The sequence below is a fragment of the Lytechinus pictus genome, chromosome 1 (assembly GCF_037042905.1).
Source record: "Lytechinus pictus isolate F3 Inbred chromosome 1, Lp3.0, whole genome shotgun sequence".
In the NCBI taxonomy this organism is placed as follows: domain Eukaryota; kingdom Metazoa; phylum Echinodermata; class Echinoidea; order Temnopleuroida; family Toxopneustidae; genus Lytechinus; species Lytechinus pictus.
The window spans coordinates 32,657,773-32,682,280 of NC_087245.1; the positions used below are offsets into that span (position 1 = coordinate 32,657,773).

The following is a 24,508-nucleotide window of genomic DNA, read 5'->3' on the forward strand; positions in this document are numbered from 1 at the left end:
GACTTTGCACTTTTGTGCTAAATGAACGCATTGCTATAGGGTTTATTTTTTAGTTTTAAGTAACCGGGTCTGGAGAAAAGACTACGCTTGATTCTCAATTTACTCTTAGCGCATATATTCACAATATATATATATATATATATTATAATTTTTGAAATAATCGGGTCTGGAAAAAGACTTTGGACTTATATTAAAATTTTTGAAACAACCGGGTCTGGAAAAAAGACTTTGGACTTGCATTATAATTTTGGAATTAACCGGTTCTGAAAAAAAGACTTTGGACTTGCATTATAATTTTTGAAACAACCGGGTCTGAAAAAAAGACTTTGGACTTGCATTATAATTTTTTAATCAACCGGGTCTGGAAAAAAGACTTTGGACGTATATTATCATTTTTGAAACAACCGGGTCTGAAAAAAAGACTTTGGACTTGCATTATAATTTTTGAATCAACCGGGTCTGAAAAAAGACTTTGAACTTGCATTATAAATTTGGAATTAACCGGGTCTGGAAAAAAAGACTTTGGACGTATATTATAATTTTGAAACAACCGGGTCTGGAAAAAGACTTTGGACTTGTACTATGATGTTTAATTAAAGGAGAATGAAACCCTTGAAACCAGCTGAATCCATATCAAAGAGAAAAATCAAAAAAAAATATTGTTGAAAGTTTGAGGAAGATTCAATGAATAATAAGAAAGTTATGAGCATTCGAATATTGAGATCACTAGTGCCATGTAGATCCTCCCAACGGCAATGCGACCAAGATCTGTGATATCACACACGTACAACTCCCTCATTACTTTAGTACTTATTTCACTTATATTCTCACTTTTATAGAGTCTATCACAAGGTGAGGTGTTCTCTTTATGAGATGACAAGTACAGAGGTTTCACAACATTATATCATTGATTAATCGTTTGTCATATGATTAGAATGAGCAAAAAGATATGTTTTGGGGTATATTTTCAGTGTCCAAATGGGAGAGTTGTACGTGTGTGACATCACAGATCTTGGTCGCATTGCCAATGGGAGGATCTCCATAGCATTAGTGATCTCGACATTCAAATGCTCATAACTCTTTTATTGCTAGTCCTATTTTTCTCAAAGTTTTGTTGATCTTATTCTTTGATTTTTCTGCTTTCACAAAAGCTAACTTGCTCTAAGAGTTTCATTCTCCTTTAACGTCTGGAAAAAACACTTTGCACTTTTGTGCTATATGAACGCATTACTATAGGATTTTAGTTTAGAACGGATTCGCCAAAAATCCCTTCAAATTTATTACATTTGTGGGTAAAGTCATTATTACATTTGTGGGCGATCAAAAATTATTACATTTGTGGGTAAAGTGCATTATTACATTTGTGGGTGAAATTATTACATTTGTGGGTAAAGTGTTATTACATTTGTGGGCGTTATTACATTTGTGGGTAAAGTGTTATTACATTTGTGGGCGTTATTACATTTGTGGGTGCAACAACCCCCCCCCCCCCAAAAAAAAAAAAAAAAAAACCCGGAAAGATGTCACATCGTTTGATGGTAATTCTTCGTTCATAAACAATGATAATTTTATGATTATTGAGATACCATGTATATATTACATATGAGATAAGATATCAAAACACATAAAATCGCTACCTACAAATCGTGTGCACAATGCACTTCATAGTTCTAAATTTCAATAATAATAAAAAATAATTCAAAAAATAAGAATCAAGCTCACCTCCGTAACCATAGTGACATGCAAAAATGACCCACGAAAGTGCGATGGCCCATGCAAAGTGGGCAAAGGCCATGTAGATAGCATTCTCAGCTGTGCTCAAAGGATGTCCATTGAATTCTCCATAGAGACCATACACCACTGCCAAACCCGTAGCTATGGCGATTGCCCATCCAATGACTACAACAAGCTGCATAAAATGAGAATATATATCTATATATATGTATATTTTATAATTGCACTGACAATGAGAAGGTTTGACATTTCTTATGATAATCTTTGCAATGTTAACGTGCTAACCGCCTCCCGGAAAAAAAAATAATCCTAGTTCGTGAATGAATTTATTTTAGTTATGATTATGTTCCAAAATATGATGACAGTTTTTAATTCAAGTTAACAATTCATTTTTTCTTGGTTCGTCTTTACGTACCTGTTGTTTCTGTCCATTATTTTGCTGCGTCACGTTTTCATTTGATTTGTTAATCGTACACTTTGTTCAGAATAAATGACGATATCACACGTCATGGAAAAAGAAGGAAAAAAATGAATGCGGTAGAATCACAGGTACATTAGGCAGAAATTTCAAAATTGTAACGCCATCATAGCAATTTTGCATTCGTTGGGCTTTAGTCCGACCACAAGATTTGTTGTTGGGTAAAAAATACGATTTTAGTATACCTACAATGTAGCATGATTTTGAACTTCAAATAAGATGATTTTACTTTTTAAACTGTCAATCACTGTCAACTGAGGAGGAGTGATAACTCAGTTGGTGGAGCGGGGGTGGGGTGTCGGATTTCGGTCTCCCGAGTTCGATTCCCACTTGGTGCGCTAGTGTCCTTTGGTAAGGCATTAATCCTCATTATCGGGTCCCTCGGAGAGGACCTTAATCTTTCGGTCCTCTGGTCGCCTGTTTAAAGCATTCATGATTTTCTTAGCAATCAGGTGAAGAAAAAAAATCACCACCTATTGTTTATTCTAAAATGCGATTTGTAACAAAACAAACACCCCCCCCCCAAAAAAAAAAAAACATTCGGATATTCGGATAGGGCAGATTCTTACCCGGGGTTCTTACCTTACGGACCCGGATTCTCGTGCCCCTCCACGAGTGAAATGCGTATCCTAGGACCATCCCAACAAGGTATGGTGTAATACGACAATATGGTTTGATATACACCGTCGAAAATATATCGTTTGCCGTATAACTCGAACCGAATCCCCTTTGTGGAACAAAAAGGAGGAAAGACAAAGTAATTAATAATGGTCTGATTGAAATGTATCTATTGAAAAGAATTGAATTTCATGACCAAATCTCACGGATAAACAATCATCACTGTAACATAATACATCGTAGTTGACAATAAGAGGTACAAAATGCTCATGGAGGTTAGCACCAATCAAATCATGAGTAAGTGCGAAGTGTTAAGGTAACATTCACACATAGCACATTGCTTGCAGGGGCGTTGATCCATTTTTCAGATTGGGGGGGCAAAATCATGAATCAACTTTCCAAAGGCGCTCGATCACACAAAACAATCAGACTCAAACACACACACACACACATATGCCTATATGTATATATATATAGATTATATATATATATATACACACACACACACACACATATCTCACCAACAAATTAAATTTTAAAAAAAATAAAAAATAATAGATGCGAGCGCGAAGCGCGAGCTGAAAATTTTGATATTTTGATCTTAAAAAAAAAAAGGTTAATTGACGTTTTTAATAAAGACAAGAAATATATCCAACAAAAGATTATTGCAAATCGAAGTGGGAGTTCTTTTGAGGTATAGAACTGAAAACGGGACATTCTATTCATCTATTCAATCATGAAAAGTATGGGTTTTTGCTACAGAAATTATGCGAGCGCGAAGCGCGAGCTGAAATTTTTTTATATTCTAATCTGAAAACCGGACATTTTGAGCACGATTTTAGATGAAGAACGAGTTGTGTATCTCAATCTCGCTTGCTGATTTCTGTGTAACATTCATGGGTGTCGATCACGGGGGGGGGGATGGGGGGGGGGGATATATCCCCCCCAATATTTCAAGTGGGGGGGATGGCCTGTATTATCATCCCCCCCCAATAATTCAGGGTAGAAAAATTGTAATAATGATGATGAAAAAATGAAAAGTTTGATAATGATGATTATATAGTGATGATTATAGTATGCCATCAATCAGTTTGTTTCCCCCGCAATTTGTGTATATTGTTATTAAATAAAAAAACATTCTTTTCCAGGGCTTTTAAACAGATGGGTGGAGGTTCAAGATGAAAAAGAATGAAATTATGAATGAAAGTTTATGTACCGGTATATGATATTTTTTAAACACATGACATAAAAGGACCCCGCCGAAAAAAAACTTTTGTTGATAGGGTGTTCCATCCCACCAGTGGTGAATAAATTAATTTTAAGAAATCAATTGATTAAAAAGGGTGGAAAAATAAAAGGGTGGCAAGATAAACAGGGAAACCTCCATGGACGTAAATCCTAGAGGGGTAGATCTTGAAAAAGTACAACAAAAACAACTTTTCTCAGATTTACCCCTCCCCACATGCAAGTGCATGATGTTTGTCCCATTTAATCTACAACCCTTTTGAATATTAAACATTTTATCATGTGACCCCATCAGATACCTCTCATGAAAATATTGAGGTTCAGTGAGCTCAATATAATATGATCATATTTTTACATTTTTTTAATAAGTGAAATCAATTAATGGTTTCAGAAAGAATAATCATTCATTTCTCTCTAAAGCGTATCTTCGGATATGAACATCGGAGGGTTTTTTTCCCCATGTTATTCATGTAATTGTTATGGACTTGAATAACTAAACTTGGTTGATTTTTTCTTATTTTGGCAAAAAAAAAATTTTTTTTGAGTTTGGAAAGGGATGACAGTTTTGCATTCTATATGAGCAAACTCATGCGGTATGTTAATTTCATTTTAACACATATATTAGCTGATATTACACACTGATGATTCAAGAAGATGTTGGAGAAATATCATAACATGACAGTTGAGTTTTGATTGTTTTTATGTTTGTTTTGTTTCATGCACTTATAAAATATTTAAAACGTGTTAAAATCCAGGGTAAAAATCGTCTGACGGTAAGCCCGATGGCGCACGAGAAGCCACACAGTTTGTAATTTGTGCTAGTCTTAATTTGTCCGAATCTGCATTTTATCATCACGCATTAAGAAGAAAAAAGATATTGCCAGTCGGGTTAGATTTAAGAGAGAAGTTGTTTACATCATGCTCAATAAACAGATCACTTTGTACATGGTCCAGACAATTTTTGTCATTTTTTTCTTTCGTATGAGTTTAGAATAGGCTCACTCAGTGGGGTAACTACGGGGGGGGGGCATGAGGGGCACATGCCCATCCAAAAATGAGGAAAAGGAGAAAAAGAGGGAGAGAGGAAAGGAATGTAATGGGAAAGAAGAAATTATTGTTCATTATGATGTTAGACTATACCATTCTGTTATACTACATAAGACGCATTTTTCATAACTTTATGAATCATAATTTGATTAGGGCCCATGTCTTCATTGTTCCTGGTGCTCACATTGTCTGTTTAACTTTAACGAGATATATAATCCTGTGGGACTAAAACCTCCTGTTTTCAATATACTTCCTCGCACTTCGAATTACTATTTTATGTGCAATAGTATGCTTCTTTTAATGACTACTTAAAGTGATTGCCACAGTTTAAGGTCTTAATATAAAACATTTCTTGTCCGTGCTTATGTTCGCATTAGTGAGATATGTCTGCTCTCCATGAATTCCTAGAATCAGTCCTTAAAATGTCCCTTTTTCTGATCTCAATATCAAAACTTTTCAGATCGCGCTTCGCGCTCACATCATTTGGTTAATGAAATACGTATGGTCTTAGTGAATTCCTACAAACAAGCTTTAGAAAGCCCCTTTTCAGGTCTGAATTTCTAAGTTTTCAGCTCGCGCTTCGCGCTCGCAATATTTGATTATTGAGATGCGTATGTTAATAATCATGATTACAATGACTTCAAGTGCTTCATGTGTAATTCTAACAAAATCAGCAAGCGCTTAGCACTCGCAATAGATGACTGTGGTGAGATATGTAGTGGATTCCTTAAATATAGTCCTTAAAATCTCCCTTTTTGGGGTCAATATATACAAAAATTTCAGCTCGCGCTTCGCGCTCGCATTGTTAAGCGAGACAGGTAAGTATCATGATTACAAAAAGTTGATTAATGTCCCTGTTTACGTCCGAATATCACAAATTTTAAGCTCGCGCTTCGTGCTCACATTATTTCATCAGTGAGATACATATCTGTTTAATATATGGCACTGTCCTTAAAGTGTGTCTATTAGGTCAGTTGCCAGGTATACTGACCTAATAAACTAATTGACTCAAAATTTTTGCTGGTGCCCCCCTATGCCATGACCCACGGTACGCCACTGGGCTTACTTGTAACACAAATTGAATTTTGTGATTTTAGTGGGGGTTATATTGAAAGATCCCCATCCACAAGAATATTTGTGTCAATCATCCCCCCCAACCAAGAATACCGATCGACACCCATGGTAACATTACAATCTTATTTTATTTTTTGCACATGCGGAATTATTGGGGGGGCAAAACGATATGTTTGCCCCCCAATATTTTCATTGGTGGGGCGGTTGCCCCCCTGCCCCCCCCCCCCCCCCATGATCGACGCCTCTGATTGCTTGTATTCTGTAATTACACGAGGCATAATTATAAGAAATAGTCGCAAGAGATTTGATTTCAAAAAATTAAATCCATTCTTGAAATGTTATCCGTCATACCTAAAATGAAGGGGAATATGCAATGTTCCTTACATTACAAAATGAGTGACTTTCAAATTGTTGAAGACCATGGTTACTGAGTATAGTTGTTGAGAAGGATTTCATGTTACGAAATAGAATTAATTCTTCAGTTTAAAATTTGTTCTTAGAATATGCATTCCTGCAACAATACTTACATAAGAGCGACTTTGAAATCGTTGGCAACCATGAGTCCAATAGTCGTTGCCAAACTCGCTACACACAATATTGCAATAACGATCATTCCAACCTTCGGTTTCCTGTAAAAAGTGAGAAATTCGCATAATTAACATGTATATTTTCAGAAATTGTAGTAAATGTTTTAGCAACCAAGTGTATTGGGGTGGGGAAAGAGATAATGCTTTATGCACATTTTTACCTGACCAAATCGGGTGTTCCGTTTCGAATTCATACACGAAAAGTGTCAATTTCTTGTGCTAAAAATAATAGAGATACAATGTTTTGTCTTCGTACGATGGAAGTGTATTTCCTATAGATATAATAAAGCTTTAAAATATATAATTTTCTATTTTAAAAGCTCGTAAAAAAGGGAATTTTGAAAAAAAAAAAATTTCAACTGTCGCTAATGGAAAGCAGAATGATTGCAAATCGATTTAGCACCAGTGTCACCTGCCGTGCGTTAAGTCGCCACCCCCCCCCCCCCCCCCCCCCATGGAAAAAAAATCTCACGAAATAAGCAAATGCGTAACTCTAAGATGGATTTTGTTAAAAAAAAAAACCTTCATATGTATTCCTATTTTTCTGCTTATTCAAAGCCACCTTAATGTTAGGGTGAACTTGGCATAAAGGTCCATAATAGTTCTACATCTAACTTAGATCCACATGAAGACATTGGTTAACATGGCCCCATTTGTCAGAACCGGTTGATACCCTTAGATATTGTGTGTGCGTTAGAACGTAGTGATACAGTTCAGTGGTTTATGCACGACTGTAAAGCCCATCTCACACTTTGCGATTCGTTGCGATCCGAATTTCAAATTAATTGTAATAACATTTGTATTAATTGTAATAACATTTGATAGGGATATTCCAACTAATAAAATATTACGGATCAGAGTTCAGAATAGTGGTAGGACTACTGAAATCGAAATTCAGTCCAGTTAGAGCCTCCCTGAATGAATAAAAACAAATTAAATTCCAAATCGTAATGACGTCATCATCGGCTGCGACTTGAAGCCGATTTGGACTTTACTCCGACCATAGGGCTTGCCGCAAAGTAAAAATATGATTTTAGTTTTCCTAACAATATGCCAAACTTAAAAAAAAATAAATTAACTTCTTGGAACTTTCATATTTAAATGCAAATGTGATTACTTGAAAATCGCGTCGCACCGGATTGCATAGTGTGAGACGGGCTTTAGTCAAACGTTTGAGAAAAAAAAAAAACTGGTCACGTGTGCGCTTTCATCCAGTCACTGATTAGCATGTCATGTTAATAATCATTTTATGATCCTTTTTACGGGTGTACTAACCTGTATAACGATACTAGTAAGACGGGACTGATGAGGAAGAACTGCATATCATTAGCCAAATACCACACCCAGTAAATACACTGTTGACAAAATGAAAAGCGTTAAGAAATTAGCATTACAGTAATAATGAAATTATTTCTAAATTTCTACATTCCATTCTTACGTGTTGAAAACATGAATATTATAATGCGTTTCATCTTTTAGTGTTACAAGTCCCTAAAACAATAATCATCGATACTACTACTACTACTACTACTACTACTACTACTACTACTACTACTACTACTACTACTACTACCACTACTACTACTACTACTACTACCACTACTACTACTACTACTACTACTACTACTACTACTACTACTACCACTACTACTACTACTACTACTACTACTACTACTACTACTACTACTACTACTACTACCACCAGGGACGTGTCCCTGCTGCTGCTACTACTACTACTACTACTATTACTAGTAATAATAATAAGGATGATGATGATGAATGATTATGACAATAATAGGCATTTATATAGCGCCATCTATGTTTATATAATAATTGTCGATGTATATTTTTAATATTACATGTATTACATAAGCAACAACATTGACTATAAACGATCAAGCAATTTGAGGTAAAATATCCAAAATATTTATATTGTACAATAATATTCTTTCCCTTAGAGATCAGAAACAAACGTAGAAAAAATATCATACAATATGATCCAGATTACTTACCCCTTGAGTGCCAACTTGCGGGTAGAAGTTATTAATGAAGAGTAAATTTGTCCACCAATACTTGTCACAGTTGAAGGTACCACGAGCAATATTACTCCAAAGGGGTCCTTCGCCCAGATACGGACGGATGTAAAGGGTGAACAGCATGGCAGCACCAAGACCCGGGAGTAATCTGATACAGGAATAGATTATACAGGTAAAATGAAGTTGAATTATTTTTTTCCTTCAATAATAACAATACGAGTAATCATATCAATGTTTTACTGTATTTACCCAGGGCAGTCACTTCAGTTACGTAGCTGCTCTACCAGTAGGCCCTGCATATATACCCTTCTCCAATTTAAATGCTGAGCGCCAAGCAAGAAGGCAGAACGCAGAAGGTCCCACTGTTATAAGTCTTCGGTATGACTCGGCCAGGGATTGAACCCATGTACGTTCATGAGGTGGGCGCTCTATACCACTGAGCCAGCATGTCTGGTCAGGCATTTCAAGGTTTGTCTTTTAATACACATTTGATTTTACAATAATTTTTCAATATATTCTTAAAAGAATCTATTGTTATAGAGCAAACCATTCAAACAGCTGTTTCAAGACCCCTTCCTGCTACTTTGAAATAGTAGTAGATGTAAAAGATGTACAAGCCAATCCGGCATCCATGCAAACATCTTTTGTCTATTTTGTTTTATTCTGTAGATCGACAGTAGATAGTAACAAGCCGAATATATAAAGCTATATTTGATTTGGGTTTAATCCTCTTACAGATTAAAAACAAATCCAATATTCGGCTGGCCAGTACTCACAAACGATCTGGATTTATCTAAATAAAATCCTTGAAATTTAGAGTGCACTCACCTCCAATAGCGATGGAAATAGAAAAGCGCCCATGGTATACGACCATCCGATCTTGCCATACGACCCAATGTGATGTACGTAATTAGCAATCCACTGACAGGCACAAAAAAAATACAGAATGAACAAAAATATGCCACCGATAATATCAACCAATCAATAAATAGGCCAACTATCAATCATTGCATTTATTTTTATCCAGCTGAATAGAATGATGCCCATGCCCCCTGTAAATTAGTGTAGGGAACTTTCGAAGACATACCGGGTGCTAGGAGGTAAAGGGGACCGTTATGTGAGTGTTATATACTATGGTAATTGTTAGATAATGACCACTTCTCACTGGTGATCAGGGGCGGAGACAGGATGTTAAGGAGCATGGCGACCCTATAGGGCCTATAGTGACCTCAATTTTTCGCATTTGTTCCTTTATCTCTATATTTCTTTATTTTTCCCCTTTTTTCTTTGTTATATCTATTTTTTATTGAAACGAATCATCAAATATCACAATATTTACAAAGGATATACATGATTAAAGCATAAAGTCATGGAACATCATAAGAAGATTAAAAGAGGGAGAGAGAAAAAGGACAATGTTCAAACAACAAGATATAGAGTTCACTACTCTAAATGATAAATAAAATTGGGGATTTAAATAGCGCCTTTTCCAGAGAAAATAAAAGCACCGTGTGACGCATAAAGCGAGTTAAGATTTAGGATTACATATGGTTGCTTTTAGATGTTTTATATAATGCCCCCACCCCCACCCTGGTTTCACAGGCCTAATTCATTTCCCATAGACTCGTGTGTTAAAGTGGCACTTTAAAAAAAATCATTAAAAAATAAGGAGGAAATTCTAGGGTTGAATGTTTACTACCAGTGGACAGGATATATGTCTGACATTCCATTTCTGACCAGAAAAATGTACCTCGACCGGTTCATTTTAAAAATAAATCGGCATTTATGAAGACTACACCTGACAGGATCAAATTCATTACTTGTGAGAGTAAAATGGCCCTAATTCTTCCGCTAGTACAAAAAAATAGTTCCAAAGTAGTGATATATCTTTCCAATTTGGAAAAAGGAAGTTCAGTAGGTACCCTCCCTAGAATCAGTGTTAGATTGTCAATCATATTCATTTTTGTCAATCAGCAAAATCAAATTTAAAAATTGAGAATGGGTTGGCTCAAATCAATATCTTTTGCCTGCCAGTTGTAATTAGGCCAGTGAAACCCCCTGTGATGCCGCTCCAGCTTCCATGAAAAGACGGTCCCCTATAATGGAAAGGATGAATCTATTCTTACCTGAGAAGAAAAAATGAATCCACGGATGGGAACGCATTGAGGATCGCCTGCATAGGAAACGACTTCAGCAAATCCAGCGCAAATATGCCGTCCCCTGATAAAACAAAACAAAACAAAATGAATAGTGATCTGACGTGATTTCATTTTATTTGATCTTGATTTTGCTTTATTGATATTCCGTTTCACAGTTTGAAATAGTTTGATAAAAATAACGTAAGAAAGTCAAATATATTACGAGACGCAATGTCATATAAAAGACAATGACAGATTTAAGGAACACAACACAATACTTTGGAAGAAGCTATTGATAAAAGAGACTGAACTGAAATATAATTTAGACACAGATATGAGGAGACAGGGATGGATATTTCATCAGAGGCATAAACATTTTGTTTGGAGGACGGCAATATCTATTCGTATGGTCGTGAAAGTTGACTTGATTTTTATCAATATACCAAAAGTGTTCCTGACGAAAAATATATCTTTTAATAAAACCCGTTTTATACTTCCCTTACAACCCTGACAGAAAATGAACAAGATGTTTAAACAGACGAAACTGTATTCAAGGGTCTTTTTTTACGGTGAGAGGACATTATGCTCCTGTCACATTTTGCTCTCACCTAGGTATTTAATATTTCTGAGGGCAAAGGGTTAGAGCTGGGATTACAATAGAGTTTTTGGTTAAGAATAATTAAAAAATAAAGAATAAGGTTTATTTAATTTTGGAGGAAATTAAGCTTTACGTTTGGCTTAACGTGCAGATTTTCCATCGGAGCAACTGTTGCGCAAATTGAGCAAATGCCATGGAGTCCGTCACACAAGCGCAACCGACTCCAAATCTACCGATGATATGGAATTTGCTAAATCTCTTTTAAAAAACCCTGACTGTAATAACTGGCTACCAAAAAGGAAAAATGTCTCAATCTCATTAAGAAGTGTTCCAAACTTTGCTCAGATAAAATGCAAAACAGATCGTTTTAGAAAAAGTGCAATACCATATTTCATTGATATTCTAAATAAATTTTTACTTTCATACCCTTGAAATCAACTCAATTTTTTGCCATTGTTTTAGTCTCCATTTCAATCCAATTGATATTTGAATTTTTAATTGTCTAATATTCATCACTTTTTAATATTATATTTACATAGTTTCTTTTTCCATTCTATTTTATTATATTAAATGAATTTTTATGTACACTTGCTCTTTAAAAATTATTTATTATCTATGTACATGTTTAAATTGTAATTGTTTGCTTTTATCCATGACTTGTGAACGTTTTATTGTAAACATGCTAATTTCATCCTTCTGGCTGTGTAATATGTATTGTTTTTATACGAAACAAACCATGATTGAATTGAATTGATATGCAATTCAAAAATTACGTATAAGTTTTGATCGGTCTGGAGTCGGTTTCGTTGGTGTGACTGTAACAGAAAACTGATCGTATAAACTTACACGTATCTCCGTAGACCTGGTAGACAAGCATGATGGTGTGACCTAAGATGACCCAGGTCATACTGATGACCCGGATGCCATTCAAACAAAGCATACTTCCCTCTTTCGTATCTGTCTTGAGAATCTGCTTCAGGTTCCGAGTGAAGGAAAAACTGAGGAGGAATCGCTCGCAACATCCTTTGCGATCTAAGATGGAAAGGGAAAATGTTGATTTGTTATTCGTATACCTAACAAAATTATGTTTATGATACTTAGCAAAAAAAAATGACATATCATAATTCAATCACAAGTACAATAGACAAATTAATGACCTATCATATTTCAAAGCGTCATCTTCTTGTGATATAACTTTGATGATTATCCATTCACGCATAAATGAACAATAACAGTTTGAAGAAAGGATTCCCCAAAAAAGTTACTTGGCGGCCTTTACCTGAATGACAAAAGGAAAACCTGTCTAGAAAGTTTAAAATCTGCTCTTTATCCTGAATCAAAGAATATAATCCAGGAATAACAAAGCTCTGTTTCTTTAAAATAATGTTTGTATTTCCATACTTTCATTAAACAAATGCGTTTTTTTTTCACTGTTTGCCTATAATTAACATCGTTAACTTTGTGCATGACAGACCGTCAACAAAACGGAGTGTTGGGTACGTCCGCAGCTACCTTGTAAACGTCTTCATTTTAAAATTATTGAAATTCAAGCATCATTACAAAGAAACAGAACTTTGTCATCCCTTGATCATTTTCATAGATTGGGGTGTTAAATTAAAGAGCAGATATTGAACTTTTAGACATGTGATTTACTTTTTTGAAATTCAGATACCGCCCGCCAAATGACATTTTTAAAAGCCTTTTTTCGAATTATTTCTGCTCACTCACGCGTAAAGGAATAAACACCCAAGTTATATCACATGAAAGAAGAGGCCATAATTTTTACTATATAGATATATATATATATATTATAAGCAGTAGCGTACGCATGATTTTTAAAGGGGGGGACAAGCTGGATGAAATGTTGACAACTAAAAAAAAGGTCTCACCACCAATTTTAGGTCGTTTCCTACTCAACGAAATTGACAAGCCAAAAAAAGGGGGGGGGGTTCACTACAAATTTTACGGCGTTTCGTACCTCGTAAAAAAATTGACAAGCAAAAAGAAAAAGGTCTCCAAAAAAAATTAGGGGGGTTTTGATTCTCAGGGGGGATGGGTTGGGTATAAAAAAAATTAAAGGGGGGTCGAATCCCTGTAACTACCCCCCCCCCCCCCCCGTGTACGCCATCAAGACGGTACATGACACATCACTATGATGGAATGGTATATATGGCCTTCAAGGCAACTTCAAGGTGACTTCACAAAGTTTTTGATAAATCATTACATGTAATTTCATGTCGTTTGTCTGGATATTTCATTACATATTTCATTACGTCATAATCCAGGTCCAAAACTTTCGTTTACAACAAATAGTCTCTTTTCTTTTGTTGCACGCTGACCCTCCGCTTCTATTCAGACACTCTGATCTTGTTCCTGCATGACGCAGCATTTATTGACAAAAGTTTATTGGTTTAGACTCTCGAAGGGAATCGAATGTTGAACAATTATTGTTCACAGTATCCATGGTATGCATGTAATTCCATTAGTCTGCAGGCACAGACCCTTGGTTTTCGCAATTCGCATTGTGCATAATGCAGAGTCTGAAGTAGTAAGACTATAGATGTAGGCCTACTGTTGCTGGCTCTACCAACAGAGCCTTTGGCGTATAGTCTTAACTCTAGACCTGTTATTGGTTTAAAGGGATGGTCCAGACTGGAGATATTTATATCTCAATAAATAGAGTAAATTTCACAAAGCAAAATGCTGAAAATTTGATCAAAATCGGATAACAAATAACAAAGTTATTGAATTTTAAAGATTTGCATTATTCCGGTGAAACACTGTAAAAACTGCGGTGTTAAAACTGACACCAGTTGGTGTTAATAGAAGATCACACCCCGAGGTGTTAAAATTACACCCTAGAGATTAAAAATAACACCAAAGCGTGTAAATTTAACAACCAAAGGTGTTGTAATGACACCTATAGGTGTCAAACTAACACCACCAATTCCACCGGAGTAAAATAACTGGTGTGGTCCTCTATGTACACCGGTTAACACCACAGATTTTGCTGTGAACAGTTCTAAGCATGTCTCAAGTTATGAAAAAAAATCATTAGGTGGGCTGATGATGTCATATCCCCACTTGTTCTTTTGTATTTTATTATATGAAATTAGGTTTATTCAAAAAATTTCTACCAAGAACTAAAACAATATTGGATTGACAACTGATTAAGTGCATTAGTTATTTACTGCCGCAACATATTTCATCATAATGGAGACACATCATTTACACATGCATGAAAAAAATGAAACATTTATGATTTCATGTTATAACATAAGAAAAAGGAAAGTGGAGATGTGACATCATCAGCCCGACTAATGAATATTCATGACGATGTGCATATAACTGCTATCACAAAATATTGATAAACTTTAAAATTCAATAATTCGTTATTTGTTATTTGATTTTGATGAAATTTTCAGCATTTTGCTCTGTGAATTTTACTTTGTTTATTTAGATACAAATATTTTCAGCCCGGACCATCCCTGTAAGTGTCGAATATGAGTCTGCGTTTGCAGACTAGAATTCCCTCTGCACGGTATACCCTTTGAAATACTCAGACCAGGGAATTGTACACACACCTTTCTTTTGTTTGACTGCATGCTGGTGAGACGAGCCGTAACCATTTGGTTTACTCTCTTGTCGTAGCAGCAATAAGGCTTCCGAATCCTCGATATGCTCCTCTCTTGTCTTCTTTTGTCTTTCTTTGTGCACGTCGAATAGAGAGCCAGATACCATCAACAAGGCAACAACACAGCAAAGTGTCCTACATGTATAAAAGATACATATAGAATGAGAATTAATTTTTACGGAAGACAGGGGTGGCGCTACGAAAGGCGGAAGGGGCGACATCCCCACCCCCTATAATGATTTTCAAGTATAGTGACAAAAATGGGGGAAGGAAAAAAAGCATAAAAAGAGAGGGATGATACATGGGAATGTATGCAACCCTATATCTTTATATAACCTCTACTCGAATTCAGTGACTTAACTCAATGCGTTACACTCAATGGTAAATATATTCCTTAATCTGTACTTTACTGCAACTTAATATCCAGTACTCTAAATTCAACTTTCTCATTTGACTAAATTCATATTTTCATTGAAATTATTTAATATGTCAATGGTATCATACTGTTTAATCTATATTTTATTTCATGTTTTCTTTGAATTTCTACAAGGGATCTAGGGGAATGACAGACTTCTGTTTAAAAATTGGTAATATTTTTATCATCCATGTACAATTATTACAATCATTTTGTTTTTCATGTTTCATTTTGATGATATTTTGTCGTCGTGAGATATGAATAATGCCATTGTGGTTGTTTATACATGGGAAGAATGGGGGGGGGGGCTAATGACCAATGAGAAGTCAGGTTTTTTTCTTTTAGATATATAATTATACATAAAATATATAGTTTTTTATTTGTTTTTTTCCAATGCTTTCTCTTTTTTATGTAATATCGATGGTTTACTTGTACATTGAATTGTATTATTTTGTATTTCTTAATTGTATATACATGTAATGTGTTTTTTATCTTACACGGAGGTTCTGAAGAACAGCCTTTGGCAGATGTACGTGTACCGTGTCGAAATACAATAAAATGAAAATGAAAATGAAAATGAAATGAAAAAAAAAATGAAAGAAAGTTTGAATTGTTATACGGGGGGGGGGGTGGAAGGGGTGGAAGCACAATCTATAGATGAGCTCATAAATTCTCAATTGAATTAAAGCAGTATTGTAAAATTACAAAGCCCATGGCTCTCTTTTTATACTCTTCATCCTTCCTTTCCATTTTTAATTTATAAACAAAAAATTTTAAGCAGCGAAAAATGAGGAGAATAAAAAAGATGAATAAAAGTAAAAAAGGAGAAATGCGACCATCAAGAGAAGTACTATGCGATATAGGTCGTCTCGCTCGAAATTAATCTTATCTTTCAACTGCATGAGAGCTTAATAAATGAAGTCACGATTAGATCACCCATGGAGTTCTACCTCCATGGATCACCTTACCCCGAATACCCCATGTCTAAATTCCCTGAAGCCGCCCTTGGTATAAAGGGAGGGGGGTATCCAATGCAGAAATTTACCATGGGGGAGGGTCATCGCCTGGTCATCTCTAAAGGGGCGTCACTGCGATTTGTTGATGGGGTGGGGCGGGGTGAAGACGACTTTAGGATGACATGATATTTCTCGATTGAATTCATAAATTAAAATATCTTTAAACATGATAACATGTTCAGATTAATTGTTTTTCAGCATGGTCCTGTTGACATAAAAATAGCAACAATAGATATATAAAGAATAGAGTAGATTTAGGTTAAGATATAATAATAAACTGATTACATTAAATCAGAAAAAACATGTAATACAATCATCTTTCCACATAACGTAATAAATCTATGAGGAATCGGTGAAATAAGAAAAGTTACTTTACTCATAGGATATTAGAATACAGTAAAATGATTGATAACTTACACAGTAGAGTAGAAGCCTGCATCGTAAGCCCTAGGTGGAGATGTCGCACATTGGACCTTTATCACTTGGGGATTGAGCGTATTCAGTTCATCGTATTCTAGCTTGTCTGCACGAATTGAATTAGAAATTTGAAAAACATATAAACAATTTTTGTGATAACCATACATCCACTGGCTATAGGCTAATCTGTGAAGTACAGAGAAATGGGGGAAACAAAGCGACGTAAATTTTAACCTATTTGCTAATTTTTTTTTTTTTTAATGTTCTGAATAGAAAAAAATCACATGTGATTTTTTTTATTTTTTATTTAGAACATTTTTTAAAAGAATGGACATAACAATAGATTGCTAAAATCAAGAATATATACTTTCATTTCATCCTTTCAAACAGGTCTTTCTTTCATTCGGAGATATTCTATGCAAATACAGAACTTCATATTTTCATTTTTGTTATGTGAACGATGATATTCCTTAATGAATGAGATATCTAGTACAGCATAAGGGAAACTTTTTGTTCTCATTAAGCCAATCATAATGAATTCATATTTGGAGAAAATGTCTCTTTTTAAAATCAATTGGCCTATTTTATCAAGTAAAAAAAACAGGGGTTAAATAACAGGAACTGCGCTCTTGTATTCATTATGTAAATACCATGTAATGGTCACATGACTCTCTATAGATAATGGGCGAAATGTGAAGAGTATTTGGTGTTTTGGGGGATTATTTCGCAGGAACGGGGTTAGATTAAGGCCGTAATCAAGAAATTACTTTTATCAAGAGGAACAACTACTCCGATATAGATCGTGGTGTCAAAATGTTATTATATGGGCATGGCCCTGGGAAGCCGGGGTGCTGAAGTACCCCCAATATTTTCCTGGGGGTGCTGAGTATATTATTCTTCATAGGCAGCACCCCTTGGAATTCTGGAAGGTGTGAAAAAAAAGAGAAATGTAACCAAAATGGCCTTCATTTCGTAGTGAGACTTTTTTTGTACTTAAAAAAAACCACCCTCATTCCACAGAGAACAAGACTGCTGAAAGACCTTTGAAAGACCATGAATTCTGGTTGATCTTTCAGAGGTCTCTCAATGAACCTACAATGGTCTTTGAGGTCTTACACAAGTCCTGACCAATCTTTCAGTGGTCTTCGTGGTCTTCATGGGCTCCAAAACTTTTTGAAACGGTTCAAAACAGTCTTACAACGGTCTTACTGGAAAATGGTCTTTCAGTTGTCTTTCAGCGGTCTTTCGATGAACTTTCAAAGGTCTTAATAGTCTTTCAGTGATCTTTCTGCAGTCTCTCAAAATTTTCGCGGAGATCACTGTAAGACTCATGAGAGATAATTGAAAGATCATTCAAAGATCATTGAAAGACCAGGCAAAGTCCATGGAAAGAATTCTGAAACATCACTTGTTGCTAAAAGATCTTTGAAAGACAATCGAAAGATCTCTATATAAGACTAGTCTAAGACCAGTAAGACAAGAAATATCCATGAGTCTTTCAGAGTTCTTTGAGGGGTCTTTCTGAGCCATTCCACAGAGATGAAAAATTTCAGTGATCTTGAAGACCGCTGTAAGACCTCACTAATTTTAAGTCTTTCTGCGGTAATTCAATGGTCTCCGTTCTGTGGAATGGGGGGGGGGGGGGCTCGTCCCCAGGACCCTGTATCTAGCCAAGGTTGATATTCTATATTGTGGACGGAAATGTTAGTCTTCTCTTTGCCTACTTACAAGCGTCCATGATTGGGGTGGTTGGAAAAGTCGAATAAAAACAACGTTCCAATGGAAATGTTTTTTTCATGACCTTAAACTATGTTATTTGGGGATATTAAGATAACATAGTTATTTGTTTATGATTTGCTATCAAAGTTCCAAGGTGATTGATTATCAAGCAAAAGAGATAAGTGGTTTTCAAGATCATTTGAATGTCGATCAGTGTTTTATTTCATTCATGTTTTCAATGACTTTTCACAAGAGATTATATGGTTGAATTTACTTTGAGGGGGTTCAAGGTTGAACTTTACAAAATCATTACTGACGACGTATATTTCAATTACCTCATTGTGCGTCAAGTATCACATGCAAGCACAAAAATGACCATTAATCAAAACAAAATAATTATTTCGACCAATATGTTCCTTTTCGGAAATCTGTACGATACTTATAGCAATGTCATTGTTCTAACCGACGCGTCGTGACAAATGTAATTAATCAGTGTTAAATGTACGATTCGATTGTTGGATTCTCAATGCAACATCTAACATTAAGTATCGGAATAAATGCAACAACCGAAGACCTTAAACCAAAATACATTTTATGAATGACTATAAAAAAATTAGCAAATGTAGACGCAGAAGACGCAATGCATTTACTAATTATTATCAGATAGTACTTGTTTAAAACACAGAAAAATCAATTAATTCTCATTAAATAATTAAATCAAATTGGTTAATTAATAATGGGGCATGTGGTTGACTTCATAAGGGATACCCAAATTATAAAGTATGCGAATATGTTCATGTGAACTGTACCATCGTTTAATATATCAAAACTTGAAAGTCCTGGAAAGTACATATATAAATCGAATAGAAAAAAAATCTTACCAATTATTTCAGTGATAGAATTGAAAACGTCTTTCTCATCGCATTCATCTGGTAGACATAAACCCCACTTCATCACAGGGACAGTAAGCTAAGGAGAGTTTATGGAGAAGATTATGGGTTTGCGTGAAATAGAGAGGGGGAGAGGGGGAGGGGAGAGAGGGGGACCAATGAGAGCTTGGAATTGTAGTAAATGGTATCACTAGTGTTTCGAGAGTAAGAATTACATTTTTTATGCGAATACAAAAAGGAATTAAATAATAATACCGAAAGATTAATTGGATTAAAGATCACTTAATAAAAAGGGAAATTCACTCTCCAAGCCGCGATGACCCGAAAATACGACGATTGATAATAATAAAAAAAAGGAAATATGAAAATCCCACATAAACAACATTCTCTTGAGTGGGGATGGAGGGGGGGGGGGGTAAATAAGGGGAAGGGCGATTATCCCTATGGTTGTAGTAAAAACTTCTTGGCCCGTATTCTGCACTCTTATTGACCAAGTTTGTACTCGAATTGTGAGGAGCCAAAGACGTTTAACACTTTAACCTCGTTTATGTGCTTTGTTATATATAATTTACTGGGCTCTTCCCCCATATCTTCATAGTGAAGATTTCATTTTATTTATCATTCTCATCCAGTTACTGTATAGTAATTCAGGCTAAAAATGTACCCGGCCGATATACAGTAAAACATTGAGTCACATGTGGCTATAAGCCATACCTTCGCTGGGGGGTCTACTATATAGAAATGGCGACTTGCATGAGCAGCAGACGATAATTGAAAGACCTACTTTGGGGTTCGTAATATTTCAATAACTCCAGTTTCGCTTAACCGATTCGGATAAATTTGGTATCAAATTAATCAGAATCAAACTCTTCATTTGAAAATGATACAGAAATACCAGGGTTGGATTCCCCTTTAAGTTAAAATGGAGTTCTGAAATATGTGCCTTGAGATGATTTATCCCATGGGCCGTGGAACAGTTTTGTGTGTGTGGGGGGGGGGGGGCGGGCGCTGAATAGTCAAAATGTCATATACAATCATATGTTATTTTTTACGTTTTATGTACATGCTAAATTGAAAAGTGGGGGCAGCTCCACCCCCGGCCCGGTTCCGCAGACCCGGTTATCTGCCTGCTCACTAACAGATCCATACAACAACCCAACTCTTTACAAAAAAATGTACTTTTGCAACAGTTCAATGTAAAAATGCACATTTACCCCAGCGGACATGTTCAATTTGAGAAAGGTGGTGCAGAAATGAAACTCCTCCAGACTCTTACACTCGGGCCAGTGTCCCAGCCAGGCTAGGTTGCCCACTAAGAAACCAGGCATCGGCTTGCCACAAGCGTCTAGGGCTGTAACAAGAAAAATAAGATTTAAAAATTTAGTATTCTTGAAGTATGAACGCTCAAAAAATAACTTTGTTATATTTTGGATGGCTCAGAACTGGATACAAGAAATGTTGCACCAGTTAGGGAATACTGCACGATGAGTGGAATATTTCTCTTGTCATATGAAGGAAAATCACCTCATATTATTTATGTTATCTTTAATTGTAGAGGAGACTGTGCAATATTGCACATAAATTTTTTGGGTCATCGATCGAAGACCTAATTTCATGTTAGATTCCAGCTCTTAAAATTGCAGAGGGCTATCTTGTTCTTAAGCCCCTTCTTACATAGCAACGGATTTTGGGACCGTACACGGTACACGTACTCTCCAAACCCGAGTGCCCCCCCCCCCCAGATATAAACTCGATGAAAGTAAATTTATGTGTGTTTGTTTTTTGTTATATACATATAACATATAACATATATAATATATATATATATATATATAGTATTTTTTTCACCTAGGGTGGCCTCCCGGGAACGCTTGTCATCGAACATTCGAGCAAGGGCGGCATCACAGGCGACTGATATACTAAGGTTCTTGAACAGATCGGGTAGTATGGTGACGAAATCCGGCAGATGATCTGGTATCTTAACTGGGAGATCATCGGGGAGATCGTCCGGGAGATCGAAGTCCGGCCACGAAGACGATGTCGAGATCATCACCGTTAGGAAGAGAACGGTGATCCAATTATAAAGCGTCATCATCGAGACATCAAGACCGTACGACCTGATCTGCAAAATATGTTGGAATCTGGACATAGATGATTCCGCCTAATGTCAACATTGTGTAAGGAAATATTCTTCCCATCGAAATATATACAGAAAGATTCAGTTAATGAATAGGTCTATGCGTTGCCTTTGTACAACAATGTAATGTGAAAATGTCTACACTCTAAAAAAATATTAGGTAAAAAAGCTCCATCCGGCTCCATGAGGGTAATTATGAGTCCAACCAACATTGGGCATTTCATTGGGGCATTTTTATTTATCCAGTGTGATGAAAATTTTGCCCATTCTGAAGTAATTATTGCTTATTAGTTTTTTAACCTTACTGGACAATATGCTTCCCGCACTGCATAAAATACCGCCCAAAATTGGTTGGACACAAGTCATAATCACCCTCGTGGTGGTAAAAAATATATATTTTTAGTGTATATTTCTCAATATAAAAAAGAGTGATGATATGAAGAACGTTATATATTTAACAAGAATGTAACTCGCTTCGGAGTTCCAAGAAATTTCAGGAAAGAAGTGTTAGGAGGACTATATTTCAAATATGTATGTAGTTATGAAACCAGAATACGTGATATTAGTAATCATTAAGTTAAAAAAGGACGGAGAGAAGTACAAATAATAGTAATACACAGGTGCACTGTAGCTTTTGGTGACGACCTAGGATGCCGCCAGTTCATTGAAAATAGATAATTTGGAATATTTCCTATTTTATTTGATCACAAAACGTGAATATTAAACACATGACGTAATATTTTCCAAAGCCTTATCAAATCCTGAAATTTTGCTAATTGTATTGATAACAGTTTCAAAATATGAAGGAAAAAAAATCAGAATTTTACATTATTTTATTTAAAAGGTCAAGTCCACCCCAGGAAAATGTTGATTTGACTAAATAGAGAAAAATCAAACCAGCATATTGCTGAAAATGTCATCAAAATCGGATGTAAAATAAGAAAATTATGACATTTTAAAGTTTGGCTTAATTTTCACAAAACAGTGATATGCACAACTCAGTGACATGCAAATGAGTCAGTCGATTATGTCCATCATTCACTATTTCTTTTGTTTTTTTTATTATTTAAATTATACAATATTTCATTTTTTACAGATTTAACAATAAGGACCAACTTGACTGAACCATGTAGTATTAAACAATGCTAATTCCACATGTTCAGGGAGGAATCATTGTTGTTTCACTTGACAATGAGGAGAAAATTAGAATATTTCATATTTTATATAATAAAATACATAGGAAATAGTGAGTGGATGACATCATCAGTCTCCTCATTTGCATACCGACCAGGATGTGCATATAACTGTTTTGTGAAATTAAGCGAAACTTTAAAATGTCATAACTGTCTTATTTCACATCCGATTTTGATGAAATTTTCAGTGTTATGCTTGTTGGATTTTTCTCTTTTTATTCACATCAAATTTTTGTTGGGGTGGACTTGTCCTTTAAATCAACATTTAAAAATTTCCACACACTTCCACGATATAAAATTTAAGTTTGTGGGAATAATAATAATGTGTCGCAGTGCATGCGGCCACATAATATGCTGCCAGTCGAGTAATTTCAAATCATATTTCATGAAATTGTAAAAGTGAGCAATGCATGTGTCTGCTCAGAGTCAGCGAAAGTAATCATCATTACAAAAACAAGTTTCCATTGGCTTTTGTAACTGGCCATGCAGTGTGTTTGTAGTTAGGGAGGCTCATTTGTCTACAATCTGCAAGAAAAATCCAATGAACCAAAAATGCCTTACATAATTATTTTATCCCTGCAGCATCAAACCCCATCAAACTTGGCTTTAAATGAAATGAGTTAGATAGTGGTCCATTCTTTTATTTCTTACCCGGCCCATGCCCATGGTATAATTATTAATGGGTTACTTACGCTTCCTGAACGCTGATAAGTTTCCGTCCTCGAGAGATGATGGAGGATGTATATGTTTACTTCAAACTATAACTATACCGCGGCAAGTCACTGTACAAGACCCGGGTAAAATGTAATAAACCTTTCGTACAAATCTGTCCACGAAGTATAACACTATGTGAAACATCAGTGAATAAGTTCTATAAATATCACGTTTGGTAAAGGTTCACATGCAGAGAATACCACTGAGTCATGAATGCAGTAACTATAGATCCGATTGTCATCAGACGGCCTCGGCGAGTGAACACGGCGGGTAAACAGGGCATATTGTTTGCTTTTTGGCTTTCTGCGTTTACACGTTACGGTCGATCCTTGAATACATAATAACAATGGAGGGTAAATAATAAGTAACGTCATTGATGGCTGCGTTTGCATTTTAAGGAAGAATTAAGGGGTGCACGTGAGGCACAATACATTATCCCTGGCCTGAACAAAATTAGGTTCCTTTCTCGAATTCACTCTATATGCCGTATACAGGGGTGATGGGTGTGGGTGGGTGGGAGAGTGTGTGCGTGTATGGGGGTGATTTAATTTTTACAGATGTGTATCAATCAGAGATGATTATTTACGTCTGGAACCGACCTTTAACGTCACCATCTGAAAGACGTGACAGGGTTCGAACCACGAACCTCTGCATCAATGAATTTGTTTTCGAAATAGTACAGTGGTCCCCCGGAGTAGTCCTTGCCAGGACTGTTCTGTTAAAGGTCAAGTCCATCCCAGAAAAAAGTTGATTTGAATCAATAGAGAAAAATCAAAGAAGCATAATACTGAAGAAAAAAATCATCACTGAATCGGATG

The 24,508-nt window shown here is 35.7% G+C and overlaps 1 protein-coding gene across 2 annotated transcripts; it reads right to left on the minus strand.

The window, feature by feature from the left end:
- Nucleotides 1-1,480: 1,480 nt before the first annotated feature.
- LOC129265960 (nose resistant to fluoxetine protein 6-like) lies at nt 1,481-24,018 on the minus strand. Of its 2 annotated transcripts, none has more exons than XM_064100582.1 (14): nt 23,669-24,018; nt 21,495-21,768; nt 20,861-20,997; nt 19,638-19,725; nt 17,038-17,143; nt 15,140-15,324; nt 12,402-12,587; nt 10,946-11,039; nt 9,648-9,740; nt 8,796-8,967; nt 8,059-8,138; nt 6,724-6,825; nt 2,795-2,939; nt 1,481-1,909 (listed from the first exon to the last, which is right to left on the minus strand). In XM_064100582.1, exons 2-14 carry the CDS (start codon nt 21,739-21,741, stop codon nt 1,634-1,636), a joined length of 1,911 nt encoding a protein of 636 aa, XP_063956652.1. In that variant the 5' UTR covers nt 21,742-21,768; nt 23,669-24,018; the 3' UTR covers nt 1,481-1,633. The 2 variants fall into 2 exon arrangements, with proteins under 2 accessions (XP_063956652.1, XP_063956657.1); XM_064100587.1 differs by having other exon boundaries at nt 21,495-21,763; nt 23,669-23,955.
- Nucleotides 24,019-24,508: the final 490 nt, after the last annotated feature.